General features: G+C 37.1%; 1 protein-coding gene across 2 annotated transcripts in view; it reads right to left on the minus strand.

The window, feature by feature from the left end:
• Positions 1-11,574: 11,574 nt before the first annotated feature.
• The window catches only part of CHRM3 (cholinergic receptor muscarinic 3), a 669,187-nt gene continuing 654,154 nt past the window's right edge, over positions 11,575-26,607 (minus strand). For both annotated transcript variants that reach the window (XM_069064484.1, XM_069064485.1), the window contains one exon: positions 11,575-15,086. In XM_069064484.1, coding sequence (XP_068920585.1) covers positions 13,310-15,067 — 1,758 coding nt within the window. In that variant the 5' untranslated portion in view covers positions 15,068-15,086 and the 3' untranslated portion in view covers positions 11,575-13,309. The remainder of the gene's footprint in view (positions 15,087-26,607) is intronic.

Consider the following 26,607-nt stretch of genomic DNA (forward strand, 5'->3'; position numbering starts at 1 on the left):
AATTCTTTAAAAAGCTAGTTGTCTGGCTGAATAATTGATTATCACAGTTTGGGGAGCTTACTGGTGAAGGTTTATCAGCTGTTACTCAAAATAAGACATTTCAAAGCCCTCGGGGATATATCTAGAACCCTGATGATATGCAATAGCCTTGCTCTGGGCATATATTTAAGGGAAGCTAGGTGATGCAGTGAATTGAGTGTTGGGACTGAAGTCAGAAAGACTTGTAATTCTTAGCTCAAATCTGGCCACAACAGAACTTTTCTTTATGAGATAAAACAAACAAGTTTCCAGATTTATTTAAGCATATCTTATTTCTATGATTTTTAAAATTATTACACCAGCACCTGGACAAGCTATTTATATATAGAAGGTAATGAAAGATGATGTGACAGTTCTCCCCTTTCCTATCATTCTTTATCTATCACCCATAGATCTTGGCTATACCTTCTTCTTTGGGTTCTAGAGATATCCCTAAGAGGTCAAGGATTCCTTAATGTCACTAGCTCCAGTCACCCCTGTTACAAGTTATGTTTCCTTCGAAGATGCTCTCTTTGGAAACTTACATTCATCTCTAAGTTGCTTTTTTAAAAGAGATATTTAATAAAGTGGTTAAGTGGACACATTTGTACACAACAACCCCTAACAGTCTATGCTGCACTCTCCCATTAGTACATAGAGAGTCCAGGGAAAAGTGGACTCAAAAGTACATGTAACAATAGGATAACTCACATCTCCTAATTGTTGGAAGTTCTTTTCTCCTATTTGTGGGGTGCTCAAAAAGTTCCTTTTAAGCCCTTTGAAAGCTTTATCCATCTGTCCTTGGCTACCTATTAAAACAGTGTCATTAATTGATCTAGGGATCCATCCAGGATACTGGTTGTAGGATCATAAGTACAAAATAGTCCAGATGCTTTGAAATTGGCAATATTTTCTTCAGATAAAAGAGATGTGGAGGAGACTGAGGCCAAAGTTAGTGCTGAAACATCTCTTTTACTTCCCCCTCAAGCAGTTCTGTCTCAGGGGGTGTAACTGAATGTCAGGCTTGTTTCAATCTTTTGGATGAATTCAGTTCTAACAAGTTTGTTAAGTTTCCTTGCTTATATGAACATCATTTTTGTATAATGACACACCAGTTCAAAGGACCTTTCACACTTAGTATATACACTATTATTTTACCTATCTGAACTATCAAGTTTATTATAAAGTAGGGTAGTTTTGACCCCAAACTCACTTGTCTTTATTTTTACAATAAGTTCTGCCTAGAAGAAGTTGTATTTCTTGTATGATATACCTATATAACTGTATTTGAAAACTTATTCTTTCTCTAAAACTAAAAAAAATCATTTGTATTTCATTTTTCCCAGTTACATGTAAAAACAATTTTTAATACTTGTTTTTAAAACTTTGAGTTCCAAATTTTCTTCCTTTGTCCCTCCCCACCCATGCCCCATTGAGAAGGCAAGAAATTTTGATAGAAATTATACATGTGTAATCATGCAAAACATTTCCATAATAGTCATGTTGTGAAAGAAAACATAGAACAAAAAAAAAACCTCAAGAAAAATAAAGTAAAAAAAAAGTATACTTCAGTTTGTATTGAGACACCATCAATTCTTTCTCTGGGGAAGGATAGCATTTTTCATCATAAGTCCTTGAGAGTTGTATTGCTGAGAATAGCTAAGTCATTCAGAGCTGATTATCTTACAATATTGTTTTTATGTTGTACACAGTATATTTCATCTTGCATCAGTGCATGCAAGTTTCTCCAGGCTTTTTACAAGAGCATTCTACTCATCATTTCCCATAGCACAATAATATTTCATCACAATCACATACTACAACTTGTGTCATTCCTCAATTGATTGACTTCCCCTCAATTTCCAATTCTTTGCCATTAGAGAAGAGCTGCTATAAATATTTTTGTACATATAGGTCCTTTTCCTTTTTTAAAAATCTCTTGTGGGATGCAGTCCTAGTAGTGGTATTGCTAGCTCAAAGGGTATGCATAGTTTTATAACCCTTTGGACATTGCTCCAAATTGTTCTACAGAATGGTTGAATCAGTTCACAACTCCACCAACAGTACATTATTGCCAATTTTTCCCACATATCTTCCACTATTTGTCATTTTCCTTTTCTGTCCTATTAGCCAATCTATGAGGTACTATTTTAGCTTACATTTCTCCAATCAATAGTGAGTTAGAGCATTTTTTTCATATGACTACAGATAGCTTTGGTTACTTTATCTGAAAACTGATCATATAATCATTTATCAATTGGAGGATAGATGTTAATTTTATAAATTTGTCTCCATTCTCTCTGTTTGAGAAATGAGGCCTTTATCAGAGAAACTTGCTTTAATTTTTTTTTTCACATTTACTATTGCTAACTGTATTTCCCCCCATTCTATTCCTTGATCCATTTACTCTATTATCTCTCTCCTTTCACCCTACCCCTCCTCAAAAGTGTTTTGTTTCTGACTGTTCCCTCCCCCAATCTGCCCTCCCTTCTATGACCCTTTTCCCCCTTATCTTATCCCCTTCCTCTTCTACTTTCCTGTAGGGCAAGATAGATTTCTATATCCAATTGAGTGTGTATGTTATTCCCTTTTTCAGACAATTCTGATGAGAACCCTAAATGTGTGCTACCTCTCTCCTCCTCCTTCTTCCCCTCTACTGTCTCTCTGATTTGAGATAATTTACCCTATTCTAACTCTCCCTTTCCCTTTCTCCCAATACATTCTTCTCTCACTCCTTAATTTTATTTTTTTTGGATATTATCCCTTCATAATCAACTCATACCTGTGTCCTCTGTCTATATATACTCCTATCTACCTTAATAGTGAGAAAGTTCTTATGAATTGCAAGTATCATCTTTCCTTGAAAGTATGTAAACAGTTTAACCTTATTAAGTTCCTTATGATTTTCCTTTCATGTATACCTTTGGGAAATCCTAAAGGCCCTTTGGGCATAGTTCCAAATTATTCTACAGAATAGTTGTCAGTTCACAGCTCCACCAACAGTACATTAATGTCCATTTTCTCCACATTCTTTCCATCATTTGTCATTTTCCTTTTCTGTCCTATTAACCAATCTATGAGATAGTACCTCAAAATTATTTTAGTTTTCATTTCTCCAATCAAATTGTGAGTTAGAGAATTCTTTTCATATGGCTATAGATAGCTTTGGTTACTTTATTATAAGTAGTATAAAGGACTTCTCAGTCTTTTATTTGAAAATGAAATTTTGAAAATTTACTCTTTATAAATTGACTTTTGTTCTTGTTTGTTTTATTAAAGAGAGGATGAGACTAGAACTGTAAATTAACCTCCCTGGGATTCAATTTCCACATCTGTAAAATGAAGGAGTTGGTTTAGATGGCCTCTAAAGATTTTTTAACTCCAGAGCTTATTGTTTGAAAGTTTATTCCTATCAGTTCCTAAATCCATGATCTTTAGTTGCCTTTAACCTCCTCCTATCTACCAGATCACTTCTTCTAAGTTTCCTTTGCTAGATCTTCATCTAGATCACACCGTCTAACCACAAGTATCCCCCTGGATTCTGTCCTGGTTGACTTCTCCTCTCCCTCTCCACTACATTACTTAGTGATCTCATCAGCTGCCATATTTAATTACCATGTCTATGCTGATGATTCTGTAGGACAAAACTAAAGCAAGTCTATTTTTTCTGCAGTTCCTCTATCTTGTTTCTTGTCCTGTTTGCATTATAATGCACAGCCTGTTTACAACCTTCCTTTCTGCTGAAACAGCAAGTATCAGAAATTGTCCTATCTATTAGGGTGGGGTTATGAGAGATAGCTAACCTGAAGAAGAGCGTTTCTTGTTCTTAGTCCCATCAATAGGCCCTTTCAAATAAAGAAATACTAAATCCCCCAATCCTACCCTGCAAACTATCAGCACCAATTTCTTTCTATTCCAGAGGTACCCTATACCTAATACACCTCCTGCCTAAATTGAAATCTATATGAGCTTGCTCCTTTTGTTCTTAGTCTTGGCCCATGCAGGTGGGGCTCCCTTGTTGGCAAACTCAATAAACTATTGTTGGGATTCCTAGACAGAATGGTCAAGGGACTAAATTTTCAGGTATTCCACAGGTTCTGCCTGTTTGGGATAGCCCTTATCCTTAGGTTTTGAGAACCTGGTGGGAAGGAGGAGTGCCCAAACCAACATGATTTGCAAATTACAGTTACCTTCCTTCCCATTGCCAACCCTCCCCCCCAATTGAGTGGTCTGGTCTAGGAAATGGTTTCTCTGGAATTAATTTGAAAGACTTTACCAGCAAGCATGCTTCTATGTGTTTGTCTTTTCTTTATTTCGGTTTACTTATATAATGTCCAGTATGTTGTTAACATTGTCTGTGTTTTGTGTCTTGGTAAATCCAAACTGAATTTTTCAGCCAAAGGGAAAAGGGCATAAAGAATGTTGTGATTAAAAAGGTTTAAGAGACATAATTTCTCAGTTAATTAATAATTTTATTAATAAAACCAGCAGGTTTATTAATAAAAGGAGGGTCATTGACTATTTCTCTTAGACCAAAGACTGCCTCATGCCAGTGACTCAAAGTTCATATGCCCTTTGAAGAGTAGGGCTTCCTGATGGGTACCAATCAACTCTGATTGGTTAATACAATGGGAGGTGGACTATATTAAAATGAGATTCTTGAGAAACATGACTTGGGTCACCTAAATATTGGTCAAAAAAACCCCATCAGTTTCCAAATCACCTGTCATGACAAAAGGGAGAATCAACACTTTCCCAGACCATTCCTTTCAAACACAATGGGCAAGGATATACTCATTAGCCTAAACTTAGAATTTCTTTTACTGTCTGATTGGATGTTGATCCGCGTAAATCTTAAAGAGATTTCTATACTGGTTGTTTTCTTAATGTGGAAGTAGAAAAGGGGAAAAACCTTGACCCTGATTTAATAAAAAGCTATTAAATAGAAGAGAGGAATATTCATTTATTATATTCCACCCATTTTATTCTATTTGAGAGTAGAAGTCTCCTCAATGAACCATTAACTGATATTACAAATACTTCATCAAGGGTTCTTAACTATGGGGCTTATGATGGTGTAAAGGCAAGCAAAGTAATACTTTTCTTGTGTGTGTTAAGTGTCTGAAACAGGATTTGAACTCAGGTCTTCCTGACTCCAGGACTGGTGCTTTATTCACTGTGCCACCTAGCCACCCTGACAAGTTTTCTTATACTATAGAAGTGATTTATATGATGATTAGTGATTATGAAAAATATGAAATAATACCTGGAATAGTATATATTGACATTATATCTTGAACAACCTTACTCTCAACAGATTCCAGTCTTAAAAGATTTATTTTTGCCTCCTTGTTGTTGTTTTTTGTTCAGTCTTTTTCAGATGTATCCAACTCTTTGTGACCTCATTTGGGGTTTTCTTGGCAGAGACACATAAGTGGTTTGCAATTTCCTTCTCCAAATCATTTCACAGATGAGGAAACTGAGGCAAACAGGATTAAGTGATTTGCCCAGGATCACACAGCTAGTGGTTACTCTGCTAGTCTGACTCATCATTAAGTTAGTTATATATAATTTGAGGGAAATGCCACAAGCTGCTCAAAGGAAGTGAACTGAGAACTGCTACAGATGAATATCTGGACCTGGGAAAGGTCTGATGGGACAGTCTTGCATAGGTAAAACTAGAATCCTCTTGACTCGATTCCCCCATTGTGTTATTTCTTTTTTGAAAAGGAAAGTTTCGGGATGGCTAGGTGGCACAGTGAATAAAGCATTGGCCCTGAAGTCAGGATGACCTGAGTCCAAATCTGGAGTCAGACACTTAACATTTACTAGCCATATGATCTTTGGTAAGTCACTTAACCCCAAATTGCCCTGCCCTTCCCCCTCCAAAAAAAGCAACGAAAAGAAAAAGCAATGTTTCTAACCGTAATGGGAATCTGAAGATCTTTCCTGCCCCTTGGTCCCTTGATAGGCTTAAGTGAATGAGAACCTTCCCTGGTTTGAAAATATACTCTGCCCCCTAATAGGCTGAATATGGTCACATGGAGCCTGTGGCGGGAGGCCTGTTTTTCAGGAATGCCCAGACCTTGTTACTTTGTGATTGGATCAAGAGGGTTGTGACATTCTCTGACCCAGGAGAAGGCTATACATACCCTAATGTGAGCTTTTGCTTTGGGCCTCACTTTGGGAGGAGTTGAGTGATTTGGCCAGATGAAACTCTGGGCAGCCATTGAGCTCCCCCGCTTTGAAAACCCAGATGTTGGTGCTTCCCTCTCTGGGAACTAACTAGTTATGGATGTAATGGTCAGACAGCTGGAAGCCCTGTCTGCTTAACTGTGTTATTTTCTGTTCTAACTTCTGTTTGTATTCTCTGAAGTATAGGGTGCTGACTTTTCCCCCTTAACTAGGTAAATGATATATGTTTGATTGATTAAAGTAAGATTGTTAACCCATTTTGAGTTGCTTTCCTTTAGAAAAGCAGATCTAAGAACCTGTGCTAGCAGCCATCCTGGGTATGCTAGCGTGCTTGCTGCTACACTCATCTCACCAATTCTGGGCCTGGTTAGGATACCCAATCAATAATGTGGAAACTTGCTACATGATGAGCTGTTCCAAAAATGTTAACTATGACTCTTACTTAAAATCAAAGAGAAATAAGGATATTTTATTGTTATACCTGTTAAGTCACTCTGATCCTTAGGCTTAAACCTGGAGGAATAATTTTATGCTTTTTCAGTCATATCTCTCCTTTTTCTCTTTCATAACCAATTTCTAACTATGGCAGATAAAATTATAATTTTTAAAATAATAAATCCTATTGTTGCAATACTCCAGCAACTCTGGATTGCTATAATGGGGGTAATTTCTAACTCTGCTTCTGTTTTTTTTCAAGCACTGACAACTTTAATCAAAATTCTCAAATTGATCTATCCTGTCCTAATCTCTCTGCTAAACTCCAGTCTAGCATTTCCAAATGCCTTTCAGAGAACTGGGGCTGGAATAGGACACATCTCATGGAGCTGGGCAAGTACTCTGCTCCTTGCTGAGAGAGACACACCTTGCTGAGAAGACATTGGGAACTGTATCACTTTGCTACATGGTACTGTGAAAAATGTTTTTTTCTTGAAAGGAAAATATTTTTTATGGATAAATCAGAAAATAGAAAATAATCTCTTAAAAGTTGTTTCCTCCTTTCTTAAAAAAAACACCCCTCCCCCCATTTTTTAGCACATATGTCTGTATAAATGTACAATTAGTGGCTCCAGAATCAAATGGGAGAATGGGTCGAATTGCCCTTTGGAAAGTACGCAATTCTTGTAAACCATAAAAGCTTTATCATGAAAGAAAGAGCAATGATTTTAACAACAATATTCTTTCAACTGAGATTTTGTGACTGCACTTAAGTCAAGCATCAACCAAAGGAAAATGTAGAGGCCCATGGGGGGTATGGGAAGGTTGTAGCACATAGCAAATGAGGAAGCAGTGTGGAATATGCCATCAGAGAGATTTATGACCTTAAAAATGATGGGTTGGTCACATAGCAAACACAAAGTATGAACAGCCAGCTTCTATGCTCCTCTGGTATCCATACAATGTCAAGAGGGTATAAGATAAGTATCAATCATTAGGGCAATCTACTACGGCAAATTTGTGAAAAATATATGGATTCGATTCACACAAGAAGGGTAGGCATGAGTGGTATGATCTTCATTCTTGGAGGTAACACCCACAACAATGCAATCAGAGGTCAGAGAACTCAGAGGTCTCCTAGCCCCAGTTCCTCATTTTACATATCAGCAGCAAATGGGGACCAAGGGAATTTAAGTTATTCACACAACCTAACATATGTAGGAAGTATTAGAGGTGGAATTTAAATTAAGTCCTATGACTCTAAGGTCAGTACTCTTTGAACTGTGCATTAGAATATTGGTGTCTAGAGTTTACTGGATTTGTTTTACATACACTCTTAGCAGACAAGAAACCATATCCATATGTTTTATATCCACACTCAGATATATAGTGGTTTACATATGGTTTAGCTGTTACTACAACACCCATACTTAATGGAAAAACATGCTAAATTCAGTCCTTCCAAATTTTGGAGAAAACCATATTTTCTGTGGAAACAAGACACAGTTCAATGGATATGGTACCATATTTCAGAATGTGTTATCATTATCATGCTCTCAGATTTATTCCCATTCTCATTCAAACCTGCAATGCAATCTGCCTATATATAAAAAGAAAAACAAAGTTTTCTTAGACTTTGGATGAAAATGAAAGGACACAATCTTTATTTAGTAGTGGATTTTATTTATTTAGCTATTTATGCTGTTAAACTTAGTCAAGGAAGTAATATTTACCACAAAGTTGCAGGCATAATTTTATCATACAGACCATTGACTCGTTTTCAGGAGAAAAAAAAAGATGAAAATGGTATTTGAAACCCCCCACATGTCTCTGGAAGAAATGCCTGGTCAATAAGTAGTAAAAAGGTAAAATTTGGCACCTTTCTCTAAGGCTTGGACAATATTTTAAATACAGTTATGATACATGTTCTTTGCTTACAAAGCAAATAATACACTCAACTCATGTGGACAGTGGTTAATTCATATTTGTACACCCCTATAGAGAAGGATGCAAACATCCTAATTGTCTTCACACTTGTTTATCTATCCCAGCTTCCTGCCCAATTAAATTATGCTCTGGTTTCACCATCTTGGGAGCCCATTTGTGATTTATGTGACAACTAAGTTGCACATTTTAATTTCTAATTTTCATAAGATTCCCTTCAAGCCTGCCCCAAACTTAGTGAAGCTTTTAATATGTAAGAAAAAAAAGATGACACTGCTAAAAAAAAATTGTTGGCACCATATGACTCTAAAAACAGGCAAAAACAGGTTTTCCACAAAAATTTTTTTAACAAATCTACTTAGTAATCTGGAACTAACATTATATATCATGGTGTGATGACTATGAGAGGTTTCCCTTCAGTATCTGGATCATAGGCTAAAGTTGGAATCTTCCTCAGTTTTGTAAGTTAACCAAAATTATATGCAATGATGATTTGAGCCAAGCCATCAATACTAACATACATATAGGAAACTGTAGATTATCCAGGTACATTTATAAGTTCAGTTTGTAGACTATTTGGGCCTACCACTTCTCTTACTTAATGTAAGAAAATGTAGTAAGAAAATTCTTGAGCTTAGCTTTAACAGGAAGAAATGGAAATCTCAAACTGACAGATTTGTACCTGGTTGGTAGTTCTGCTGAAGGGTTTGGTGGAAAAGGAGGCTGAAATTATTATAAACAGTATGGCTTTGGGATTTTCCATGTTATAAATGATTATGGATTTGCCTTCCCCATTAGTATGTATTCTTAACTGCCTAGTCAGACACTATTCTTTAAAGGTTCATTAGATTAATGAACACGCTATTTTTAGTCTTAATTTCTTTGTTGTCTAAATGACTCCTGATTTCTAAAGCAGCACAGCATGGAGCTATGCATATTATCAGTACCAAATAAATATTTTAAATGGCATAATGAACATGCCCATCATAATGCTGAATAAAAAGTAGAGAAGCTTTCCCCTGGATATGCTTCCCTTACCCAACTAACTGAGATGAGCCCATTTGGAAGCTCTGAAAGAGTTAACAAAGGCATCTAACCTTGTCCCCATCTGGACTAGAGGCAGGAAGCTTCTTAGCACTTATGGGTGCTGTTGTTGGTTCACATTTTGAAAGACTCTAGAACTACAAGGAGATGGGGTGGATAGAACTAAAACATATTTAGAGAAAGAAGGTAATTAGACTAGATTTGATGAGCAAAGGGGAAAATGAAGTAAAAGAGATTATAAACAAGGGAGACCTGAAGAGTGAACAAAGGAGAGATCATGGGAAGAAAAGCAGAAAGCAGAATGTGTGGGCATGAGTGTATGTGGATATGACAGTGTGAGACAGTATGTGACAGAATTAGATAGCATATGATTGGATGAGACAGTATGTGATAATATGTAATTTATCCTTTATTCTGCTCTTTTCCAATAGAATAATCACAGAGCATACTACATGTACTTGACTTGCACATACTAAAATAATTTAATTTCCAATTGGAGCAAAAGAACATTTTTAACTGGTATACTGAATGCCTTATTTGTAGTGAACCTATTATGATATGAATGTGTAATGTTTTGAAGTGACTTTTATAAACACTCCCTATATCTTATATTTTCAAACCTTTTTTACACTAAAATCTCATTTTTTGTTTATGTTTTTTCTTCTCTGAAAACGATCCAAGGTTTGCTGCCCCTATCCTGTAAACAAAGTCAACAGGAAATTTTAAAAAGTAGCTTTTAAAAGTTGGTAGCTTTAAAAAAAATATTGTAGTAAAAATAATTATAATAGAGGAAGGCTAGAATCTCTGTGGTTTTATTTTTTTTCTTCCCTCTGAGTTTATCAGGATCATATAAAGGCATGAATCAAGAGAATTCTCTCTACAGAGAATAGTGATTACCAACCCTGGTTTTGCGATGCCCAGAGTGTCTCCAATTCTCAAAGTGAGTTTAATTTTCTCTAATATAAAATAAATAAATAAATATCTAAAGCACACCAAATAACAGTTTTAGAAAGAGGGTGGTGTGATAAACCAGAATAAGGAAAGGGTGTTGCAACTCCAAAAAGTGTTGGGTAGCAATCACTTGTAATGAGAGACATTAACATTTTAAATGTTTTTCTTTTTGCCAGTTCAACTTGAATAAAAAATTAAAAAACTAAAAAAAAAATTTCACCTGAACCATAAATCATAGGCTTTTAGAACAGGAAGGGACCTTAGCGATAATCTAGTCCAATACTCTCATTTTGCAGATGAAGAAAATGAAGGCTACCACTGGTAATTGACTTGTCATGGTCAACTAGTTTGTGGTAGAACTGGGATGAGAATTGGTTGCCACTTGGTTTTAAAGTATAGAGACCTGTCATTTTCTATTTAACTTAGAAAACTTCATATTTTTCTTATTCTTTGGTTAAATAAGGTCATCAACATAGCTATCAATTATATTGGTTTCTCTTGTTTTGTTCTCATCAGGTTCAACAAAATCGTGGCTTAAGTGCCTTATGTTAAAATTACTGTTTTTTTTTTCACTAATAGACAAAGAGTTAAATATTCACTGATGCCAACAGGATGACTTTTTTCTTAGCAACATGAAAGCTAGATATACTGTATCCATTGTTAAAGTGGATCTTTAGGAATCACTTTAAAAGGACACCACAGCTGAAGATTGAAGAGTAATATTTATCAACATTAAATAAACATTTGGTGAAGTATGTATAAATATTTCTTCATATAAACATAACACAAATTAAATAGCTCAAATACACAGACACCATTTAATATACTTCCACTGTGGTCAAAATCATCTGTAAACACCATCTCACACTGAATACAAAAGCAGCTTTTACACCAGCTTTGTGTTCACAACACTGATGCCCCAAACAAAGGTAAGGTTTTCCTCCCCACTCCCCCCACCCATAAAACCCTCCCCCACCCCTAGCCAAAAATAGGAGAAAGAAGGAGAGATGGGGAGAGAGAGAGAGAGAGAGAGAGAGAGAGAGAGAGAGAGAGGAAAAAAAAGCAAAAGAAAGAGAAAAAGAAAGAAAGGAAGGAAGAAAATTGAACAACAATTAAACAAAAAACCACCCCAAAACAAAACTTATATAATTTTGGTCAAAGGAAAATACAAAATTATTCCTCAAAATGTAAATAAGTCAGATTAGAAGCAATACTTTTCAAAATATAGTCCTTTCCTCAGAGGACAGTTAACTTTTATAGAGCCCACCCTTTATTTGGATGGGGATCACATGCTCAAGGTCAGGAAACACTGGCAATGTCTAAGTGACAGATTTAAGCCCTTTAAATTATTGAATAAATTTTCATCAGAAAATGCCAGGTAACAAAACTAAAACAATTTCATTTTTTCATTCTTTTTCCTCTTCTTTTTTTAAAAAATCTTTTCCTCTTATTATTATCAGATATATTGCAATTGATGAGACCCAGACAGCCATGTCACTAATGTTGAGTTTCAAGCATATCACAGAAATTTTGTTTAGCCGCAAGCTCAGATTTGAGACTGTGGAGAATTCAAAAACACTGTGTTGCAATTCATTCTTTGAAATCCAAGGGGGCTGGGTCTTAGCACAGGTATAGAAAGCTTTAAACCAATGCAGCTGGCCACCCAGTCCTCAGTGTGGGGTGCTAGAGCCCAGAGGAGGTTGATTTTCCTGGCTGATCTGGACTTGGATGGTCTTGAGACCCACTAATCTCCACAGATCTGGTGATGTCGCTTAGCTGTTCAGACTGAACATGAGGGCATCTAATAGGCACAGCTGTACGATGCTGGCCTTGTCTGGGTGTACTTTGGATAGGATTCTGCTGTTCTCTGAGTGGCCCCTAAAAACAACCTTGATTTAAAAGCCCTAAATGAGGCCTGTTTCATCTGGATCATGTTGTACATTTGTGTTGTGTTAGGTTTCCAGAGAACTTTAGTTGCCAAAATACTGAAATCATATATTGCAGGAATAATTTGCCAGTTTTGTTGTTTCCCAGTAGATTATATACATGTGTGTGCGCGCTCTGTACCCACACATATATATTTATTTATTATTCGTATACATGAAACTTTAGCTGCACAAAACAGTACTCCGTAAGGATGAAGGATCAAGTCCACAGGTAGGTAGGGTTTAACAAGGATACACCAAAGAGAAGACAGGAAGCTCTATTGGGACAACAAGATGCCACCTTGTAACATGTTAAAACTTTTCACAACCATCTTCTTGCTGGCCTCCTCTGTCCAAGAGCCTGGATCAATACTTGCAGGATCCTTGGAAAGAAGTTGGAAATTAGGCCAGCTAGATGTGCTTACCTGAGATCCCAGAGCTGATATAAGTCAATGGACCTGGGCAGGTCAATAATGGGTTTGTAACTACTGTACAGCGCAGTTTTCCTCCCTTTTAGGAAAACTATTTAAAGTGGAAAGTAACAACTTCGGAGTTAATGTTTTACCATTCAGTAGTATATTTTTTTCTTTTGCTTAATGTGCATTTGACTTTTTTATATTAAAATAGGTTTATTAAAAGGATACATCAGCCAGGCAGCGGCTTTCACATCTGGACATTGAATTTTCTAATATCAATACCAGAAAAAAAAATATCCTTCCCCTCTCCCTTTCTTGAGGTCTATGGGGTCGAAGTGCATGTGTGTTTGGTCACTGCTGTTGTTTAAAAAATTTTTCATTTTATGAAGTCTCCTGTGGTACCCTCTTGTGAAAAATAACTGACTGCCTTTGCTGATACTGCTGTTTGCGTCTCTTCCTTTTATCACATTGACACAGCAGCAACATCTTGAATGTGGTTCTGAATGTTTTGTTACACAGTGCATAGCACATGGGGTTCACAGTGCTATTGATGTAACAAAGCCAGTACCCCAGGTTCCAATAAGTTTTAGGGATGCAGCTCTCACAAAAGGTATTCACCAGGACCATGATGTTATATGGAGTCCAGGTGATGATAAAGGCAAGTAAAATTGCACTGAGGGTTTGGGCTGCTTTCTTCTCTTTGATGAGGGACATCCTTTTCCGTTTAGTGATCTGACTTCTGGTCTTCAGGGCAAATCTTTTCGCCAATGTGGCCTCCTTGAAGGAAAGAGGCAGAGCTGCTGTTGTCTTAGCAACAGAAGAAATGGCCTCAGGTGTCTTGGCAGTCTCCACAGCTGACTCTAATTGAATGGGAAGCTTGGCAAAGCTCTTCCTAAAGCTGCCTCCATCCTCCATGCTCTTCTGGGTTTGTAATTTGTTAGTTTTCTTCTCCAAGTCAGCTTTCCGCAGCTCCTCCTCTGATCCTTGCAGGTCCTCTGATGAGGGTAATTTGGTGGAGTTCAAGATAGTACTGTGACCTGGGAGCTTCAGCACAATGGAGTAAATGGCTCTTGTCTCTGAGCCAATGTCTTCCTCATCAGATGAGGCAGAGTTTTCAAGAGAGGCAGCAGCATCATTGTTGTTCCAGCTGTCACTGCTACTATGCTCTTGATCCATCTGCTCAGCACTGGGTTTCCAGCTCTTTGTTGTGAACCAGAAATGACAGCGGCCATACTTCCTCCTGGTTGAGCGTTTTAGGGTTTGCTGTTGTAGCTCATAGCTACTGCAGCTCCTGGAGCTGCCTGTTGGATTAACAAAGTGGGCAGCCTCTGCATCGCTCCCTGAGGCCTGTAGTCCTGCAAGCTCTTTGGTACGTTTCTCAGTCTCCTTGTAGATCCTCCAGTATAAAATAGTCATAATAGTCACAGGCATATAAAAGGCAGCTATGGCAGTGCCAAAGGTAATGGTAGGTTCAGTGAGGAACTGGATGAAACACTCTCCTGGCGGAACAGTTCTTTTCCCAACAAAGTACTGCCAGAACAATATGGCAGGAGCCCAAAGGATAAAGGAGATGATCCAAGCAAGCCCAATCATCATACCAGCTCTTTTGGTTGTTCGTTTAGCTCGGTATGTGAGTGGCCTGGTGATGGAAAAGTACCGATCAAAGCTGATGACCAGAAGGTTCATGACTGAAGCATTGCTGGCCACATAGTCAATAGAGAGCCAAAGGTCACAAGCTAAGTTCCCCAAAGCCCATCGGTTCATGATAATGTATGTGGTAAAAAGGTTCATTGAAATAACACCAATGATCAGATCAGCACAAGCCAGGCTCAAGAGGAAGTAGTTGTTGACTGTCTTTAGCTGCTTGTTAACTTTAAATGCCACGATTACCAGGATGTTACCAATGATGGTTACCAAGGCTAAGATGCCAGTCAACAAAGCGATAAAGACCACTTGCCAGATGGTGTGACCACCAAGAGGGTCATTGTTTGTAGCATTGTTGGAAAAAGTCTCAGAGGCTTGAGAGACATTGTAGCTGCCATAGCGAGGGGGAAGACCTGGGCCTGAGGTGCCTTGGTTCCAGGAAGTGCTGATGTTAACAAATGAGGAAGAGGTTGTATTGTTACTGTGCAGGGTCATCGTGGCTCTCTAGCATAGTCTAGAGAAGAGAGAGAGAAAAAAAGAGAAAAGAAAAGAAATCAGGAAAAATGCTGCTGTATTTTGACATGTTCTCAGCATTGACATTTTAATACAAATTAAAAAGCCATCATAGAATCATACACTATTACCACTGGCACAGACCTGTGAAACCATCTAGTTCAACCTCCTCATTTTGTAGATGAAGAAGATGGGGCCCTCAAAATTTAATAATTTGCCCAAGGTCAGAGAGCTAGTTGCTTGTGTGCTCAAATCTAGAACCCCAGGACTAGCAGCTCCCAACTCTGGATATATTTTTTCATTGTATATCATAAGATGTTCATAATATTTCATCTTTCTTTTTTTGTATTATTTCTTAAAATGTAGAGTGATTCCAAGTTACATATTACTTGTCCAGTATATTTTTCATCACCACTGTCCTTGATATATTCATTTCCTAAAAATAACATTTCAAATAAAATTTATAAAACTTGAGATAAAGACAAATTTTACAAGTATCTTCCAGATAAGCTTCATAGGGATGAGAATAAACACCTCTACAATCCATAGCATGGGAAAAAACAGAAACAAAGAAAGTTAATATTAAACTTTTCAAAATATGATAGACCAGAGATTCTTAACCTGCAATCTGTGAACTTAAAAAAAAATCTAATAACTGGACTTCAACAGACTCCTTTGTAATCTCATGAATATTGTTTCATTCATTTTAAAACATTATTTTGAGAAGGGATTCATGTTGTTCAAATCCTTTATTCTGGAAGACAACCAATGACATCAGGAGGGGAATGTCTTGACTTGCAAGTGAAGTGGATTGTAAATGAGGCAGGGTTGTGCAAAGTCATCAGCCTCACTCCTCCAGAGTCATTGGAGTCCAATGCATGGCATAGGTCAGGACAATTGGTGATGGCCTGGGATACAGTAAGAGACCCTGGACTTTTTAAGCTGAGGTCTCCCCCCACCTCAGTTTCTCACCCATTAAGTAGTTAAAGGCTAGGTAAGAATTGTGGTAAAAGGTGTCCTACTTTGCCTTCACAAAAGAATCAGACAGATAGATTTTGCCAAATTGCCAAAGTGGTTCATCATAAAAACTTAGTTAAGAACTCCTGCTATACAAATTATATTATCTTTGTATGCATGTTGGCATGTGATTACTGCAATGGCTTTTTCAGTGAATTCCTAGATATCAAACCCATATGCAAGGTCAAGTAGATACTCCATAAATATGTATTTTTAATCTCCTGGGGATATCTCTCCAAAATTAATTTTAATGAATTTCACAAAGATGCGTTAGTAACTTGAGAGTACTTAAGATCTAAGATACTATCATTGTTTACCTCTTTTAGAAATTTTTTAAAAAGTAATTTGTGGTAACACATAAAATGTTTTAGTATTGTGGAGGGAACAATGAAAGTGAGAGGCACTGTGGGAGACATAGAACAGCTAGGTGGTACAGTAGACAAAGCAACAGTCCTGGACTCAGGAAGACTTGAGTTCAAATGTAGCCTCAGACTTATTGCTGTGTAAGCCTGAACAAATGAATTAACCCTGTTTGCCTTGGTTCCTCATCTGTAAAATGAGCTGCAGGAGGAGATGGTAAACCATTCCAGTATCTTTGCCAAGAAAATTCCAAATGGGGTCACAGAGTCAGACACAACTGAAAATGATGGAACAACAACAGTGGGTGACAGTGGATAATCATAAATAATATCTAGGTTCAAGTCTGATCTTTGAAAACTGCTGACTGGATGATACCTAGCAATTACTTTACTCTTTCAATGCCTCAAACAGCTCTCTGTGTTGAATAGCAGGTGTCAATTTGAATTAATTTCCTCACTGGGAATTCCTTTGACAAAAAAAAAATTACATTTTATATAAACCTAAGAAAATAAAAATGAACTATATTTAGAAAGTGGTTGTTTTCATGATGATAAATTGAACTTGAAATATATATATATTTTTTTTATTTTCCTCTTTCAATATGTAAATCTTCAATGTGAGGTTTAGATGACTGGCCTCACATTAAATGAGGGAGAAAACCTCTTCTGATTTCTTTGGTATGGAAGAAGAAAATAACCTTGTTATCCCATTGTGCTATTTTAATTATACCTCATTCTGCAGCACATTCATAATACAACCTTACTGAATTGCCTCCTTTTCTGCCATAAACTGAATAATAAAACCTGACTCAATTACCTCTATCCTTCTTAGGCTGAAAACATAAAAATCCTTCTGTACATAGTATTCTTTAGCTGTATATGAACCCATAAATGGCGTACCCAAGACACAACTGGGAAATTTCCAGATATGCTTTCAAATAGAGACAAAGTACATTCCATTGGTTCATTCAAGTGATGCATATTGGCTATGGTGACTTGAAAAAAGCTATATAAACCAAATCTGAACGGTGGTCCATTGAAGCTGCAACTAATCCAAGCAGTTTTCCTTAGTGTGCAAAGAAATTTCCTTTCAATTTGACTACTTACTTTATTTGCTCTCCAGTCATATGGATCTGCCAGTAGATGAAATTATACCTGTATTCTCACTGAAACTGAGCTGATAATTTACCCAAAAACAAAGGAAAAGAACATTTTTTTTTTCTATCTGTCCACTTCTTTGCTCCAACATTGACATCACCCCTGTACTTGGGCTGGTTAGAGCCGGGGAGGAGAGCATTCATTACCACAGGCCTAGATTATTTCAAGAGCCTATTATTTGGCCTCCCTGATTCAAGCCTCTTCCTACTCCAGTTCATCCTCTACTCAGCTATCAAAGTCATCTTATTGCAGTGAAGGTCTGACCATGTCAAGGAACAACACCACTCCCATTCAATAAACTCTGGTGGATCACTCCAGAATTAAATTTAAAAACCACTGTTTAGCCTTAAAAAGCCTTCATAAACCAGACTTGACCCTTCCTACCACTTTAATGTTCTTATGTTTGCTTCTTCCATGTACTCTACTAGGTAATGACATTGGAATCCTCACTATTCCTTGCATAAGACACACCATCTCTCTGCTCTGGCTTTCTCCATGCATGGTATGCTCTCCTTCCTCATCTCCACAGCTAAAATCTTTTCTGGAAGGAGCCTTTCCTGGACTTCAATGTTAGTGCCTTCCCTAGGAAATCATCTCCTTTTTATGTATATCATTATTTTGCAAATTGTTTCCCTCATTAGATTAGAACTCCTGGAGAGTAGGGACTATTTTTGCCTTCCTTTATGTCCTCAATGCTTACTTAATACAGTGTCTAGTACACAGTAGGTGCTTAATAAATGCTTGTTGACTTATTTTAGAGTCAAATCTATGAAGAGACAGTGCTGATAGAACTTGGTAATAATTCTACTTAACAGGGTCAGGTTAATTATTTTTAATAGGCTTTCTATGGATGAAGTCCAAGTCTCAAAAGGAGGAAGAACACAGGAAAGAGAAAGTAAAGTCCATTGAGGTGGAGATAAGTGGAATCCATGTAATGTGAATATTCAGGGTTAAAGGAGAGAGGGAGAGAGAGAGAGAGAGAGAGAGAGAGAGAGAGAGAGAGAGAGATACTCCACAGTTCACAAGGATTCAATAACATCCTTCAAGTCAGGAGAAAGCACAGGTTATTATATGAACTTGTAATACAAATAATAAAAGAATGCAGAAAGATACAAAGCATCCTGTGGGGTTGAGAAAGAACAGAAGTGATGGATTCAGGACAAAAAAATAAGGGAGAATGTAAAAAGTGAAATATCAAGAACAAAGGCATTGGTTTGGTACCCTTTATATATTCTTAAGTGGGTGAAGAGTATCATATTGAGGAGATTTTTATTAAGCACACAATATGGATAATATATGTGTACTGAAGAAGGAAAACAATCAGATCCACAAATGTTTAAGCCCCACAAAAGCCATATGAAGGCAGAACGTTCTTGAATGATATTTGTTTTTTATGTATACAACCTGAATATTAATGTTGGGAATGAATTTCAACTTCCTCTTTAGGAAAATGTGATAGGACCAGAAACTAACTGAAATAATCTATGAAATGAAAATATTTAGAATCATTCTGAAATATAGAATAATTACTAACATGTACAGCATTTTAAGGTTTGTAATACATACAGACACCACACAAACACACACATACACACACACAACCTTACAATAATTCTAAGAATTAAGTGCTATGATTTTTTCCACTTTCCATTTTAGGGAATTGAGGTTCAAAGAGGTTAGGTGATTGGTTCTGGCAACTAGTTGTCAGGGACGTTGAATTGGGAGTTTAGGATCATGACCTCTAAGGTCTTCTCCCACCTCAACTCCAAGATTCTAGGGCTTTGGTCCAGGGTAGCAGAAATATTTGTTTGTATACAGTTAAGAACAGTATTGTTTCAAGAATAACTTTGAGTGACTAAGTCATCTTGATTATTACAAATATCCAAATTAGCTGCAAAGGACATATGAAGGAAGACATTGTTTGCATCCAGAGAAAGAACTGGTAAATAGAAGAATGTATAGAATGGTTTTACATACATACACACAACACATAAATATTTCTATACACACATAACATATTTGTGTCTTAATGGTAGACATGTCTAGGGTGGAAGGGGAGTGAAGAAAAAAAGAAAGTTATGTGATAATTTTATTGAATATTTCAAAGCAACAGCAAGTTGTACATAATAGATTTGCAGTTTCATGTAGAATCATCTTATTTTCTATTCTACTATGTTATAGAAATGTTTGCTTTATTTCTTTGCTTTTTTTTTTGCTTTTTGAGGGCAATTGGGGTTAAGTGACTTGCCCAAAGTCACACGGCTAGTAAGTGTTAAGTGTCTGAGGCTGGATTTGAACTCAGGTCCTCCTGACTCCAGGGTCAGTGCTCTATTCACCGCGCCACCTAGCCACCACTCTGCTTGTTTTGTTTCTTAAGATCAGAATAAAATAAAAATATATTAAATGGGTAAATTAAAGGAATTCAGCATAGTATAGGGGACAGGGAGTTGGCCTTCGAATCAGGAATATTTCATATCTTACCTCACACTCAAACTCAGTGGGTAACCTTGGCTAAGTTACCTTACCTCTCAGTGCCCCAAGAAACTTTATGACAATAGCTGCAGAGCAGGTGTTGATTTGTATTTGTAGAGAGAGTTCTTTAGCTGGAGCTCTATGTAGGAATGAAACTACAGGCTCATTTTCTTTTAAAGTGCAAAGTTTGGAGAAGAATGGCAAAACTTGTTAAAGAGAAGGATAACAGGGGCAGCTAGGTGGCACAGTAAATAGAGCACCGGCCCTGGAGTCAGGAGGACCCGAGTTCAAATCCGACCTCAGACACTTAACACAAAAACTACTCATGTGACCTTGGGTAGGTCACTTAACCCCAATTGCCCTCCAAAAAAAGCAAAAAATAAAAAATAAAGAGAAGGACAAATCAGTCAAGAAGAAATTAAACTCAAATTAAATCTGAGAGTACTGATAAATGTTGAAAAACCTGAATGTAATGTCTGTAGAAATCATGAGGTTTTTTTTTTTCCTGAAGACTAAAGAGTTGAAAATATTTGTACTCTGTAGATATATCTCTATTATAAATCACTGCAGCAAATCTATAAGGATTAAAAGAGCTGATGAAAGTGAAACCAATGAGAAAAGTATAAATTGCTATAGAGATGCCAAGTGGAACTGTCATGCATGGTGTATGTATGTGGCAGGAAAGAATTGAGGGAAGGAGTTGAGGCTTTCTTCTTTTTTTTTTTTTTTTAAGCAATTGAGGTTAAGTAACTTGCTCAAGGTTACATGGCCAGCTATTTCTGGGTGTGGTGCTAAGTATCTGAGCCTGGATTCAATCCCAGGTCATCCTCACTCTGGGGCCGTTGCTCTTACTCACTGTACCACCTGGCCACCCCTGAGGCTCTCTTCTTCTTGTGGGCTTGAAGGCCTTGCAACAGCTACTTGGGAAGTAGGTTAGTGAGACCCATTTCTTTGGGTATCTGGAACTTAGATTCCTCTTTCACAAATCAAAACTAGTTTCTTTTACCTGGGTTTTAGCTATCTTTTCTCAGAGTCCTCAAATCCCACTTAATCTACCCCTCCAGTGAAAAGTAAAGGACAAGTAGATTATGTTAGTAACACTGATATACCAGCCACAGAGTCATTGAGGTTCAGCAATTCTTAATTCTCATTCAGAATTAAGTCATTCAAGAATGCACTAGGAAAACAGCTTCAAAAACTGTATACTAAAAGCCTGAATTTAACTGTGTCTGTTTTTATTATGAGAATTGGAGAACAATTTGGCATTGAACAGAAATATCCTCACATGGTACTCATTTTTTTCCCTCTAGCTTGCACCACTGTCAAGATTTCTTTTCAAGTATCCATTTTGTTGAGAGCATTCATGACTAAAGAGGAGACTTAGAATGGCTTTTCGCAAGAGAAGCAAGAGAATTTGGTGGTCCGTGAAAAGAAATATGAAAATCTGCCCACTAGATGGCGAAGCCAACTCAGAAAAGTCTTACAGCTGTACCATGGCTCTTGAATAGTTGTGGGTAACTGCTTCCTCTGAGTAGCTGGAATTTGAACTTGAGTCATGCGCAGTTCTTAGATGATATCATATAGAATCAACAAAGCCTATCCCAATCGAAAACATCTTTAAAGGGATTCAAACTTTTTAGAGTTTTTTAGAGTCAGAAACAAACCCCCATGGATTCTGCTATTATTATTCATTTTTGGATGTATGAGAGGAAATGTGTCCTGATTTGGCAGGATTGTTTATGCTCTGAATAGAACATTTTCCCCCAGAATACCCAAACTGTAATAAAATCCCTTTTTCAAAAAGAAAAAGAAAATGTTTATTTGTAAAAAAAAAAAAAAAGAGAGAGAGAGAGAAGCATTATACTGTCTCTCTTTGTTGCTTCTTTTCGTAGGTTTGATTCAATTTGACAACAAAAAAGTGAAGGATGCTTAGAAACTTAATTGCACCAGGATAGATTATACATAGCGGTTACCATTAAAATGGCACAGCTTTGCCTTTAAAAGAAGGAACTAAATTGGACTAGTGATTATATGCATTAGTTCTCTCAAGTCTGAAAACCTTGTTTTCTTAATCCATAGAAAAACTGTGAAACCATCCATTTGAAACAAAAACAACCCAAAGAAACAACAACCACCACCACAAAACCCCAAAGTAGGGCTACTTCTGCAAATTTTCCCTAAGGCACCCTTTTTTCCCTGATGGCAGTCGATACTTCAAGGTCCCAAGCTGGCATTTATGGATTCTTTCAGTTATCACAAGCCCCAAAGGATTCTGAAGGTGATTCATTTGGGAGCGGGAGTTGATGATGAATAGGAAAGGATAACCTGTATTTCTAACTGCAAACCCTTTGAAAGAGTTCAATTTCACACTATTTTCTCTAAGGATTTCAATGCTTAAGCCATTGAGAGCTGGTTGCATAGATGCAGAAATGATTAGGACTGATAAACTTTTGGGGGGGGGGGGAAGAACCATCCAGCAAAAATTTCCAAAGTGCCAATTTTTATTCAGGAATTCCTGGTGAGAGGCAGGAGGTAGTGGGAGTAGTGAATCTTTAAAACTGCTATGAAATGGATCAGTTATGATTGAATTACTGGTATATATGTGGCACCATGGCTGCCTTGCACATATGCAATTCTTTTCTGAATCTCTGAACCTTAAATCACATATATCAGAATTTTTCTATGTTTACTTAAAGCTAAATTAGCTAATTGCATATATAAAGGCCTAAATACATATTGATAAAAGGAAAATAAAACCATGGTACATGATAGGATATGAAGAGAATAGAAAGGAGAGAGAAACTGCTTCCAAAGCCCGAAGTTGTCTCCCTCTTTATCTCTATCTCATGACTTCCTTGACTTCCTTCTGTTCCCAACAAACATCTCAATTCATATAAAAAGCCTTTCCCAATCCCTTAATGTTAGTGCCTTGTGTCTACTGATTATCAACAATTTAACCCATGTACTTCTTGTTTGTATGTAGTTGTTTCATTTTGTCTTCCCCACTAGACTGTGAGCTTCTTGAAACTGGGACTTATTCCTTTCTTCTCGTATCCCCAGAACTTATCACAGTGCCTGGCAAATACACGCTTAATTAATGTGTGAGGCAGCTATGTGGTGCAGTGGATAGAGTGAAGTCAGAAAGATTCATCTTCCTGAGTTTAAATCTGGCCTCACACACTTATTAGCTATGTGGACCTGGTCAAGTCACTTAACCCTGTTTGCCTTGGTTCCCCATCTATAAAAGGAAAAGAAGAAGGAAATGACAAGGAGAGGATTTTGGGAAGATGGCAGAGTAGGTCAGAAAATTCCAAGTTCTTGAGATTTCCCCCCCAAAAGAGTTAAAATAGCAATTTAGGGTGAACAAAGTGTAGAGATAAATAAGAAAAGGGGTATAACCAGGGTCCTCCTGGGACAATTTGAGAAGATCAGAAGAAAAGTCCTAGGAGGGGGTTTGGCCCCCGTGAAGAGTAAACAACTCCACTAGCCTTTTAAACAACAAATGGCAAGCCCTGGGGTTAGTTGACTTGAGAGGCTACCTTGGCCCCAACCACTGGAACTTTTACCCCCAGATAATGAGGGGAGTTGGGTGTCTGAGCCTGGGAAGATGAAGGGAACCTCTGTTGACCAGGAATGCCAGACCCAGCTGTGCTGTGCAGAGCAGCAGGAGAAAAAAGGAACCAGCCCATGTCTGATGAGTGCAGAAGCAGTGGGGCAGAAGGCCCCTGGCTGGGGCACTTACAGGAGGCTGGAAGTTTGGCTTTGGTTCCAGGCTGGAGGGAAGAACTGAAGACCTGGGTCAAGAGGCACCATTTCCCATACCCCAGGGCTAGAGGTGACTACAAATAATTAAGAAATTACCACAAAAAATGCACAGGCAAAGGAGAAAGAATCCAACCATAGAAAACTATTATGGGATAAACCCCTAAAGAGTAGTGTCAAATGGTCACCTGCCGAAAAAGAATTCATAGAAGATCTTAAAAAAGACTTTAAATATCAAATGACAGAGATGGAGGAAAAACTAAAAAAGAAAATAAAAATAATCCAAGAAGAACAAGAAGGATATGAAAGTAAAGTTAACCAATTAGAAAAGGAGATCCAGAATCTTAAGGAAGAAAATGACATCTTGAAAACTAGAATTGGGCAAAGTGAAACCAGTGAAATTACAAGAGATCAAGAAATTATTAAACAAAATATGAATGATGAAAAAATAGAAGAGAAAGTGAAACATCTTATAAAAAAATAGATTTGGAGAAGAGAACAAGAGAGAAAATTTAAAAATAATTGGACTAACTGAAAATTATGATCAAAAAAAGAATCTTGATACAATAATACAATAAATAATCAAAGAAAATTGTCCTGAAGCATTAGAACAAGGGGAAAAAGTAGAAATAGAAAAAAATTCATCAATTGCCACTTAAAAGAGATCCTATGAGGAAAACTCATAGGAATATCATAGTCAAATCCTGAAACCCCCAGCTCAAGGAAAATATATTAAAAGCATCAAGATTAAAGAAATTTAAATATGATGGTGACACAGTTAGAATTATACAAGACCTACTTACAAAGATCCTAGGGAAGGATCTTTAGAGGGAAGGGTGAGGGAATAGGTAAAATAGAAGGGTGTTTAGATTTATGGGAATGGGAGGATAGAGAGGGATTCTTGGAGGGGGGAAGGCAAGTCATAGGAGGGCAAGGTAGCTGGTAGAAGTAGAGGAGGCAAGAGGGATAGGAAACAAGAGATATAATCATACATAAAAAAAAAAGATCAGGAGTAGAAAATGGTTTGGGAAAATATATGTCTGTATATGTATGCATATGTATATATAAATATCTATATCTATAGAGAAACATATTTAAGCTTTATTGTAGCCTTCTGGGGGGACATTGGGGAAAGGGAAAAAAAGAACAAAGTAAAAAACTGCACAGCAGGGAACAAAAGAAAACTCACAAGGAAGCAAAGAAAAGGGACAATTCTCAACACAATGAGTATTATTCATCATACAGGCTTTCTTGAAATGAAAATCTATTATTACATATTTTGAATCTTCTCTTATGTTCTGTGATACATACAACATGCTTTTTTCTTTATATTTAAGTTTATGATATATTTTTGTTTCTTTTCTCTATTCTATATTTGTGTTCTGATGTTTGAGTCTAAAACAAAATTTTGAAAATAAAAAAAGGAAATGACAAAGCACTCCAGTATCTTTGTCGAAACAAACACACAAACAAACCCAAATGCTCTCATGAAGAGTACAGGACCAAAATGACTTAATAATAAATACTTGTTGACTAAAAATCACTGTAATGAAGGGGAGAAAGGAATAGCTATTTATTAAGCACCTACTGTGTGCCAGGCACTGAGTTAAGTGCTTTATATAATCATCTCATTTGGTCCTCACAACAATCCTGGGAGGTAGGTGCTATTATCAATCCCAATTTTATAGTTGAGGAAACTGAAGGAGTCAGAGATTAAGTGACTTGCACAAATCACACAGCTAGTGTCTGAGGATGGATTTGAACTCAGGTCTTCCTGATTCCAAGTCAAATGACTTGACTTCCTGACTCCAAATCCACTGAACATGTAACTGCTTCTATGCCTCATGATGTACAGGAAGGAGTCAGGAGACCTGGATTCTAGGTTGCATCTGCCACCATGTGCCTTTGGCAAGGCATTTAATCTCCCTGGTGATTTATAAACTAAAGGAATTGAGTGAAACACTCTTCAAAGTCCCTTCCTGCAATAAATCTTTGTTATTATAAAAATTGGGTCTTTTTACAGGTAAAAAAAGAATGACGAACATTTTCATTTCTCCTTTGTACTCTCAGTTCTAATAATAAAAACCTAGAAATGGTAATCTAATTTATTTGAAATTAACTGGGTGCACTTTTAGTGTCCTATCTTTCTTTTTGAAAAAGAATATGGTTGGACTAAAGTCAGAAAACTCTCCCAAAGTGATGCCGTGAAATGGATCAGATGAAGAAGAAGTAGAGAAAGAATAATTGGAGGTTCATAGCTGCTGCTTAGGTTAACCCCCCAATTAATGACAAAGCAAAAGATGATAGAATGAAGGAAGCAACATTAACTACAATTACAAAATGCTATGAATAAAAACAAACCAAAAATGATATTCTATCAAACACATTACTCAATAAGCCATAGAGACCAATGGTTAGGAATTAACTTGCTTTAAAAGGTATTAGCTGAGATATTGTGGAACAGGGATTAAAGTCCAAATCTAGAGGCTTCCACTCATAATCTGTGTGATCATGGGCAAGTCCTTGGCCTCAGTTTCCTCATCAAAATGGATTAAGCTAGATGATCTCTAATGTCTCTTTCTTCTAATTTTCAATGATCCTGGTTGATGACCAGTAATCCCCCCCCCAACCTCTGCTTAGTGGTGCCAGTCACACCTAGATCATAATTAAGAGTTAAGCCAAGAAATCCAATGTCATTGTAGTTATGTGAGGGGAATTGTCAAATCCTGAGGGGAAAATGTGGTAGGATAGAGG

The sequence above is a fragment of the Petaurus breviceps genome, unplaced genomic scaffold (genome assembly GCF_028583685.1).
Source record: "Petaurus breviceps papuanus isolate PSGF00001 unplaced genomic scaffold, PetGlider_PUasm1.0 90633, whole genome shotgun sequence".
Taxonomy (NCBI): Eukaryota; Metazoa; Chordata; class Mammalia; order Diprotodontia; family Petauridae; genus Petaurus; species Petaurus breviceps.